Raw genomic sequence first — 10549 nt, 5'->3', positions numbered from 1 at the left:
ACATACACACACTGTAGGGAAACCCTGAGAGGCTGGGCCAGACATACATACACTGTAGGAAACCCCGAGAGGCTGGGCCAGACATACACACACGGTGGGAAACCCCGAGAGGCTGGGCCAGACATACACACACGGTGGGAAACCCTGAGAGGCTGGGCCAGACATACACACACTGTAGGGAAACCCCGAGAGGCTAGGCCAGCCAAGAACCATTTCTCCTAGAGCTCTTTCCATCTCTCCTCCCCAACAGTGAACTGAGCGGCCACCAGCGAACCAGGTACTAGACCTTTGCCATTACTGTCCTCCTTTCTCCCCTTAATCCCCACCCTCCCAGCTTAAAGGGGCAGGACCGGAGGAAGCAGCTCTTCTGGATCCTCCGCTCCTAAGTTACCTGGCTGGCGAGTGAGCATGTATGTGTGTGGTTGATGGGAAGGGGGTAGATGAAACCCCTGAGGTGAGTGGCTACACTTTCGTGTAGATGAGTCAGGTGTTGTTGTTGTTGTTAGGTGCATAGAGTCTAGTTCAGCCCATAGTGACCCCGTGTGGCAGAGTGGAACGTTACAGGAGCAGATTGCCAGGTCTTTCTCCTGTGGAGCTGTTGGGCGAGTTTTAACCACCCACCTTTGGTTAGCAGCCAAGCACTTAACTGTTGCACCATCAGGGCTCCTCGAATAAATTATTGAACCCCTCAGTCCTTCTCAATCCTGTGCTTTGCCCAAGTCATTTTTGTGTACTCAGGAGGTAGGTAAATGACCAGGGATTATATTCTGGGGTAGGAAGAGCCTTAAATGTGGACCTAGACAGACCTGGGTTCTGGCCCCAGTTTGAGCACTTCTGAGACCCGTGATCTTGGGCAAGTCGGTTACCTCTCTGAGGCTTAGCAGGAAAATGGGCGACAACACAAGTTCCCACACAGGGTTGTTGTAAGGATTAAAGGAGATCATGTACCTGAAGTACGTATTATAAATTTATAGTACAGAAGTGTGTGGGAAACCCTGGTGTGTGGGAAACCAAAAGGTCGGCAGTGGGAATCCACCAGCCGCTCCTTGGAAACCCTATGGGGCAGTTCTACTCTGTCCTATAGGGTCCCTGTGATGGTTAAGATTGTGTCAACTTGGCTGCGCCATGATTCTCAGTGTTTTAATGTAATCACTGCCATGATTGAATATACTGCGAGTAGCCAATCAGATGAAAGGGAATCTCCTTGGGGGTGTGGCCCGCATCTGTATATAAGCAGACGTTCTGGCTTTTTGCTCTCTCTGGATCCTGCGGCTGCTTCCTGTTGTCTCATCTCCTGTTCTTGGGACTTGAGCTGTCAGCTTATCTGCTGAACCTGGGTTTCATCGATCTTCATAGCCTGTGAGTGGGAGCCCTGCTCTCTGACCTGCCGATCTTGGGCTTGCCAGCTTCTGAGTCTGTGTGACTTGGGAGAGGCCTCTACCCTGATCCACAGACTTCGGATGTTCTAGCCTCGCGTGAGCTGTTTCCTTGATATGATCTTTCTCTCTATATATATTTATACACTTTACTGGTTTTGCTTCTCTAGAGAACCCAGCCTAAGACAGTCACTATGAGTTGGAATCAACTCAACGGCAACGGGTTGGGTTTGGTTTTTTTTTTAGAAGTGTGTGTGTATATATATATGCATACATATATGTGTGTGTGTGTGTGTATGCATATATATGTCACATATAGTCCCTGGGTGGTGTAAATGGTTAAGTGCTTGACTACTAACCAAAAAAGTTCAAACCCACTCAGAGGCACCTTGGAAGAGGGCCCTGGCCATCTGCTTCTGAAAGGTCACAGCCGTTGAAAACCCTATGGAGCAGTTCTACTGTGCACACATGGGGTCGCCATGAGTCGGAATTGACTCCACAGCAACTGTTCCTCTCTCTCTGTCTCTCTTTCTGTCTCTCTATATATACAAGTATATGAACTTCCAAGTGCTATGGAAATGTATAGTGCCCAGAACTCCAACTCACAGTTCCCGCCCTAGCTAACTAGAGCTGGTGACCCCAGAGTACAGAGCTTTGCAGCAACAGCCAATGAAATCGCAAGCCGTAATAGCAGCCGATCTTCCCCTTATCCTAAAGAGGCTACCTTCTGACAGACACAGACACCAGTGTTTCTGGTATTGCGTGCTACAGAGGCAAAGCCAGCGGGACAGATGGATGGGTTCCCAGGGTCATGGCAGAAACTTGATAATGGGCCGGGGGAATGCCCATTGTTTTCATTCATTTGTTTACTTATTCATTCATTTGTTTACTTATTCATTCATTTGTTCATCCAACATTTTTTTAGTGGCTACGATGCCCCAGGGACTGTGCCAGGCCATGGGAATACAGCAGTGGACAGACTCGCTGTCTGCCCATGTGACACTCACAGGCTGGGAGAGGAGCTGAGAGTCTCCAGAAGGAGGTTCTAGATTTAACTTTGTTTTCCCGTTGGAGCCCTGCTGGCATAGTGGTTAAGCATTCGCCTGCTAACCAAAAGGTGGGCAGTTCAAATCCACCAGCTGCTCCTTGGAAACCCTAAGTGGCAGTTCTACCCTGTCCTATAGGGTCGCTATGAGTTGGAATTGAGTTTATGGCAGCGGGTGTGGTTTTTGTGTTTTTTGGCTTCCTCATTCGCAATTCCTGATTTGGAGAATAAAATTAGAATTCAGCTGTGGCAATGTTTTTGTATTTTTAAAGCAAGGTGAAATGAAAGTAATGCTTTCTATAAGTTGTCTTTGTGTGTAAAAATGATGTAACTTTGGGGTTAGCTTCGATGAGAAACTGACGGAGCACTCTTCCCTGGAGGTGGTTGGATCTGCTGTGTTACTCCCACTCATCTGCTCACGTGCGCTCTTACCAAGGTTTTTGTATCTTCTGCCTGACAAAGATACCCGTACTGTCTGTAAAAAGGAATTTTACTCACCTGCACCTTCATCTGTTCAGCAAACACTTACGGGTCACTGGTGACCTGTGAGGCCCAGCACTGGGTGTGAGCAGTACTAGGGAGCCAGACGTAGCTCCTGCTCTCTAGGGACTCCCAGTCTTGAGAACAGATAAGACATGCACCCTGACTCTACAGGGCAAGACCTGTCAGTGTTCAAGCGCCCGAGAGAATTGAGGAGGGGGACGTTGCTTCTGGCTGGGGAATTGTGGGCTTCCTTCCCGGGAGATGTGGCGTTTGAGTTGGGCCTGGAGGAAAAGGTAGGACTCGAATGCATGGAGAGCTGGAGGTGGAGCATCCCACAGGCATCACAGAGAAATCACAGAGCCAGTGAAATACAAACCAGGTGGAAGAGCAGTGTAATGGAGTGCCGCATAGTTTCATATAGCAAGCAGGGGTGACAGGCTTGAAAAAGCTAGTTGGGGCCAGGTAGAGGGTCTTGCACGCCAGGATGAAGAGTTGGAATGTTATTCTTTGGGCACTGGGGGGCCATTGAAAGCTTCTGAGCCTATAAGCGATAAGACCAGAACAAAATGAAGAACGCAATATAGTAGAGTGTCAACACTGAATTGAAAGAGGGAGAGAATAAAGAAAAGAGACTGGTTAGGAAGTTACTGCAATAGTGTGAGCATGCTTGGCAGTGGGATTGGGAAAAAGCAAGCAAATTCAAAAGATGTTGTACAGGAAGAACTTCAGGATTCAGCACCGAATTAGGGTATAAACGATGACTCCAGAACTGTGAGCTTGAGTGACTGGAAGGATGGCAGTGACAGAAGTGAAATGGCAGAGTCAGAGGGAAGGGCACCTCGGGAAAGGAAGGCCACAAGGGGTGACTGAGCATACTGAGTACCTAACGGGTCTCTGGCTGGCGTAAAACGTTTGCCCTGGGCTACTAACTGAAAAGGTTGACAGTTCAAACCCACCCAGTGGTGCCACAGAAGAAAGACCTGGCAATCTGCTTCCATGAAGAGTATAGCCAAGAAAACCCTATGGAGCTCAGTTCTACTCTGTAACACAGGAGGTTGCCATGGTTGGAATCCACTAGACAGCAATAGGTTTTTTTTTGTGTGTGTGTGGCAATCTCTTAATGGAGTTCCTGGGTGGTGCAAATGGTTAACACGCTCAGCTGCTAACTGAAAGGTTGGCAGTTCAAGTCCACCCAGAGATGCTTTGGAAGAAAAGCCTGGTGATCTACTTCTGAAAAATTAGCCTTTGAAAACCCTATGGAGCACTGTTCTGAAACACATGGGTCACCGTGAGTCGCAATTGACTCGACAATGACAACTGGTAAAAATCTCTTAATGCTGGAAAAGGGAACACTGACATAGAGAAAAGATGGGGGAATATGGACATTGGTTAGGCTTCTGCAGTTGGTGCACTGGGCGAGCTGTTCCATGCACAACTCCAGGGGTCACTGTTCCATTGGACTTTGATGGGAATGGTGCTCTGGAGCTGTGCAATATGGCGGCCCTGTGTGGGGTGACTACTCATCTCAGCCAAGAGGAAACCATGTACTGTTTGAACTCTTGCTCTTTTGACTGACTGACCATGATCTTTCTCTTATTGCAGCTATCGCCTGTGTGACCCTTCTGAAAAAAAGTTATATGGAAAATCACCTCTCTTTGGACAATATTTTGTTCTGGAAAACCCAGGGATAATCAAAGTGGGAGACCCCGTGTACCTGCTGGGCCAGTAGCAGATCTTGTACGTCTTGGACGTGACCTTAAAAATGACAACACCTGGAGCTCTGTGTTTTGGAACTGACACTTCAACATTTTTTTCAGATCTGTGATTTCAACGTTTTTGTTCTCACGGACTTTGTCTCAGTGTCTCTCAATTCCCACTGCACAAAACAAAAGACACAGTCTGGATAACTCAGCAGGATTTCAGTAAGTCACTTCAACCATAAGACAGGATTCTGAAAACTCCTTGTTTAACTATGATTGTGGAATAATTCTTTCTCCGTCCTCTGCCTTCACCTACCCAGAATGGTAACCTCTGTCATCTCATTACTACTCCTTAGGGAAAAAGAACAAAAAGAGGAAGAATGAAAGGGAGGACCAAAATAATGTGCTAGAATGTTTTATTACCCCTATGCATTGAGCATTCAGTGGAAATTAAATAGCTCCCCCAAGGAGGGCTAGAATGCCATTCCATTATTCTCTGTCTCATGTCAAGTCCCATGCTAGCTTTTAAAAGGGCTTAAAGAACCTGACTTTCAGAAAACACTATGATGTTAATTTTTCAAAGATCTTCTTGGATCTGGCACTGTCGCATCTCAGGCAGCGTCCATCAGGATTTCATGGATCCTTCACAGCAGGCAGTGCCGCCTGGCTGAGGACAGCGGAAATGTTAGGGTGGAAAATCAGTGCACAAGAGTAGTGTTGTTGCCAGACTCGATCTGGGTCATGCAAAAAGCAAGACAAACCAACAGAAACTCCCTTGCCAAGAAGCAAAATATCAAGCATATTCCGTTGTGATTCTGAGCCTTTCTAAAGACATCAGAGTCAACAGTGGCACCAGAGAGGGAATGGCCCCTCATTTGCTGTTGTCTGGGATGCTGTGTGATGTTGTCCAGGGACTGGATGGTGCCTTTCTCAATACCCACTGCCTTTGAGCCGATTCCAACTCATAGTGACCCCACAGTGACCCTTCTTAATAGAAGAACGAAAAGAAATGGTCCTGAGAAGAGAAGGTGCCACCTAGTGGCATTGAATGACAGTTCAGCTCATGCTATTAAAAAGATTGAAAAAGTGCCTTAAGTGGGTTTTATTTGTCTATCCTGGAAGATTGGAGTCCCCGGGTGATGCAAACAGTTAACGTGCTTGGGTGCTGACTCAAAGGCTGGAGGTTCGTGTCCACCCAGAGACACTTCAGAAGAAAGGCCTGGCAGTCAGCTTCCAAAAAATCAGCCATTGAAAACTCTACGGAGTACAGTTCTACTCTGACACGCGTGTGGTCACCATGAATCAGAGTTGACTAGATGGCAACTGGTACTGGTTTACTTGTATCCTGGAAAATTTTTTTAAAAAAAGGAAGTGGTGAGACCTGCAGGTGCTCTCTGCTTCTCTGCTGCAGGTGTTTGATCCCTACAAGTGCTCAGGAAGGTGGCTGGGCTGCCTCCTTGCTAGTCTTATCAGCTCATGACTGGACGTCATTCATCTCGTCAGCTCCTGACCATCTCAAATTGTGGGTGAAAAGTTCTTAAATCTGTGGATGAGAAGATTTGAAATAAATCACTGAAAATCTTTAAAAGGTGAAAAGGCAAACATGTAAGTGCATTGAAAAATAAGTATCTAATTTGTCTGCTGACCATTATAACACTAGGATATGACGAAGTATATCTTTCATTGACACTGTGCCTTTTGATTGTGTAGGGAAGTTGACCCAATCTTTCAACAATGCTTCAAAAAGGTAAATAAATAGAAGGTAATTTGCCTAGTTGCAAGTCTTACTAACTTCTTGGCAAAAAGTCAGACTTTGAAAGGTGAGTGGGCAAAATCAACAATTCTGACCAATAATTCTACACCTGGGTGGAACCAGGTGAACACCCATCTTTGAAAGGATGTCAGGTAAACAGGCTATTTTCCTCCCAGGAGTCGGGCATTGTTTACGTTGGTTTTATAGAAGAGTTCAGTAATAATGGGGGTCAGTGAAGGCTGGTGTGTTGCTCTGATGTTGAGCAGGCTGAGCAGAGCAGAGCTTCTAGACTAAGATGGACTAGGAAGAAAGGAGAGGTGATCTACTTCCAAACGTGAGGACCACAGAGTCACAACGGTCTGACCCGCAACGCCTCGTTGGGATGGTGCAGGACAGGCAGAGTGTCATTTCGTTGTGCATGGGGTAAACCTCACTCGGGGGCCGACTTGATGACCCCTAACAACAACAACAAAGCCTAGCTTTGAGGTAAAGTTACAAGTTAAGAAGTGCGAGTGTATGTGTTTTCTGGTTGATAAATCATTGCAGTTTACTTTCTGCACACCTGGAATGAAGTGGAGAATTAGTGATCCAGATAACCTGGGCTATCACCTTCCCCAGCTGGTCCGCTTTGTGCTGAAACTACAGATTTTGTTGTTGTTGCTGGGTGCCCTCAAGTCGATTCGGACTCATAACGACTCCATGTGACAGAGTAGAACTGCTCCATGGGGTTTTCTTGGCTGTAACCTTTATAGGAGTAGATTGCCAGATCTTTCTCCCGTGGAACCGTTGGGTGGGTTTAAACCTCCAACCTCTTGGTTAACAGCCGAGTGCCACCAGGGCTCCTTGAAACTACAGATAGATGGAGACAAAAATACGGATTCCTCAAGGAGCACTACTAACGGGACTGTGAGAACCCAAGATAGAATTCACACAGGATTTAGGAGCCAATGTGAATGTGTGCTCTTGGAGATCAGCCAGAAGTTAGGGGTCAGATTTGCTGGCTCTTGTCAGTTGCTGTCATGGCGACCTTAACATAGCAGAACTAAACGTTGTCTGGTCCTACCCGTCTACATGATCCTTGCTGTGTCTGAGTCCGTGTTTCAGCTATTGTTTCAATCCATCTCATTAAGGGCTTCCCTCATTTTCATTGGCCCCTCATTTTACCAAACATTGTGTTCTTTTCTGTTGATTGGCCTTTCCTGATGAAGTGTCCAAAGTAAGTGATTCAAAGTCTTGCCATCCTCACTTCTAAGGAGCATTCTGGTTGTATTTCTTTTAAGCCTGATTGTTCATTCTTTGGCAGTCCACGGTATATTCAATATTCTTTGCCAGCATCACAGTTTGGATGTATCAATTGTTCTGTCTTCCTTTTTTATTATGCAATTTTCTCATGCACATGAGGTGATTGGAAAGACCATGGCTTGGGTTAGATGCACCTTGGTCGGCAAAGTGACATGTTTGCTTTTTAAGACTTTAAAGAGGTGTTTTCTAGCAGATTTGCCCAATGCACTATGCTATTTGATTTCTTGACTGCTGCTTCCATGGACGTTGATTGTTGATACAAGTAGAATTAAATTGTTGTCATTTTTTTTTTTGTTTGTTTGATGGCTATTCCTAGATATTTATAATCAGTGGCAAGCTGAATGCTTTAGACCTGAATTTCTAACCTTTTGTAAGGGGTAACATCAACTTCCCCAGTGACCAGTCTGTGTCAAAGGCCACACTTCACACAGGCCCTATCATTCTCAGTGGGAAGCTGGCATTGCAGGGCAACCCTCAAACAGAAGGGGGCACTGAAACACCTTCGTCACATGGATGGGAGTCTCCCTCTGCCCCTCAGAGCCTGAGGAAGATTCCTGTTTGAAGGAAGAGTTTCCAACGACCTCGAGAGTCTTGGAGTAGTTGCCAAGCTCTCTGTCAGTGAGATTTAAAAGCCATTTACTTGTGTTTGTTTTATATTTAATGAGTTGGTTAATGCCAAAGGCAGGCTGATGTCCCGTTTATTTTGGATACTGAATATTTGCACACAATTTCACTTGAAATATAGGGTCAGGGATATAGGCCATCACAGACCCTCAGAAAAGTCTCCTTACAGCAGCGTGTGATTGACATTCTAGATCAGGCCAGAATAGCCCCCTGTGATGGGTGTTTCACTCTGGGTAGCAACGCTGCACTGTAATCAGAGCCGAGAGTTACACAGCGAGAGCTGAATATCTGGAGAAGAACCATGGAGGAAAGACTGTGGGCTGGCAGCCTCCATGTCTTGCTCTCTTGGCTAGTAGACAGGAAAGGCTAGCAGCTCATAACCAGGAGATAAAAGCAACAACTTATATGCACAGAGGGGTCCCTGGGGGGTATAAATAGTTAATGCGCTTGGCTGCTAACCGAAAGGTTGGCGGTTCGAGGCCACTCAGAGCTGCCTCTACTCCTGAAAAATCAGCCCTTGAAAACCTCGTGGAGCACAATTCTGCTCTGGCACACATAGGGGCGCCGTGAATGAGAGTCGACTCCACGGCAACTGGTATACACACGAGCAGAAGGAGATCAGGGTGAGCCTAATGCAAATCAGGCGCTGGTTCCACAGTGAGAGATGTGGGTTCAGGAGATGAGCTTGGGGGGGTCTGCTAACTGGGTAAAGGCGTGTGCGGAGACCTTCGAGATGAGCTTGGCTAGAAAAGTTTGACTTTGGAAACCATCTGTGAGGTGTCACCAACCATAATGGCTGAAGTGCCAGGCAGGTGCCCTCAGAACGCCAAGGGTTTGGCAAATCAAAGCAATCCATGATGGCGGAGAACAGCTATATTGGAGTCATTTCAAAGCCTCTGAGCAGCTCTCAGACAAGAACTGGGTTGTAGGTCTAATGGGTGGTGTTGGTGCCATGCCTAACACTGCAGTCCCCAAAGTTTTGTTGGGATTCTGAGAGTCTGCTTGGAGGGATGCTCCCATGGACCACTAAGTCTGAGAGGTCCTGCACACCTCACTCCTCTTCAAAGACACAGCAGCACCTTGAAGGCTGTGAAGAGACTAGCAGTAGAGAAACCCATTTGTCTGTGTTTAATATAAACCCGTTGCCGTTGAGTCAGTTCTGACTCATGGAGACCCCATGCGTGTCAGAGTAGAACTGTGCTTCATGGGGTATTCAGTGGCTGATTTTTTGGAAGTGGAGGCACCTCTGGGTGGATTGAACCTCCAACCTTTCGATTAGCAGCTGAGCGGGTTAACCGCTTGCACCACCCAAAGGCTCCGTGTTTAATCAGCCCTTTGCACAATTCTTGGACCACCTTTTGAGAAACGCTGCTCTGATTTCTGGGGGAGCTCCAGGCAGGGGTGAGCGGTCCTGCTTAGCGAGAGTGATGCCTTCAGGGGAAGACGGGAGAAGTTAAAAGCATCTCCATCCACATGGAGGAAGCCTGTCTTTGGATGCTCCCTCTTATCTTCCTCCTCTTCCCTCTGACCGGCGCACAGGTGTGGGTCTGAGACTTAAAAGGTTAAAGGAGGCATGGAGAGAGTGTCTTAGACCAGCTCTGCTGTTGGGAGCTTTAGGGAGAAGCATCCTCTCTCTTGGGGCTCATTTTCCAAACCTGCCTTCACACTTGGATAGGGTGGGTTGGGTGAGTCAAGAGAACCCAGACTGCCTTTAATACCGACCTTAAAACAGTGCTGCATGGTATAAGCGCTCCAACCCCCACCTTTACACACACAAAAAACCCAAACCCATTGCCCTGGAGTTGATTCTGACTCATAGAGACCCTATGGGACAGAGTAGAACTGCCCCACAGAGTTTCCAAGGCTGTAATCTTTTTTTTTTATGTTATTCTGATTATTTTTTTAATTGTACTTCAGTTGAAGGCTTACAGAACAAATAGTTTCTCATGAAACAGTAGTACACATATTGTTTTATGACATTGGTTAACAACCCCACAACATGTCAACCCTCTCCCTTGACCTTTTTTTTTTTTGTTTGGTGAAAATATACACAGCCAAAGATACACTATTTCAAAAATTTCTACATGCACAGTTCAGTGACATCGACTACGCTCTTCCAATTGTGCTGCTATTCTCACTTTAGATGAAGGCTTACGGAACAAAATAGTTTCTCATTTAACAGTTAGTACACATTTGCCCTATGACAATGGTTAACAACCTCACAACACATCAGCACTATCCTTACTCAACCAAGACTGTAATCTTT

General features: G+C 46.5%; 1 protein-coding gene across 1 annotated transcript in view; it reads left to right on the top strand.

Moving 5' to 3' along the window:
- LOC101345107 (mitochondrial amidoxime-reducing component 1) overlaps positions 1 to 5406 on the top strand; it is a 36100-nt gene extending 30694 nt beyond the window's left edge. The window contains exon 7 of the mRNA XM_004375918.2: positions 4507 to 5406. Coding sequence (XP_004375975.1) covers positions 4507 to 4633 — 127 coding nt within the window. The 3' untranslated portion in view covers positions 4634 to 5406. The remainder of the gene's footprint in view (positions 1 to 4506) is intronic.
- The last annotated feature ends 5143 nt before the right edge of the window (positions 5407 to 10549 follow it).

The sequence above is a fragment of the Trichechus manatus genome, unplaced genomic scaffold (assembly GCF_000243295.1).
Source record: "Trichechus manatus latirostris isolate Lorelei unplaced genomic scaffold, TriManLat1.0 scaffold00039, whole genome shotgun sequence".
Lineage (NCBI taxonomy): Eukaryota > Metazoa > Chordata > Mammalia > Sirenia > Trichechidae > Trichechus > Trichechus manatus.
This window is presented reverse-complemented; position numbering and strand designations above follow the sequence as displayed.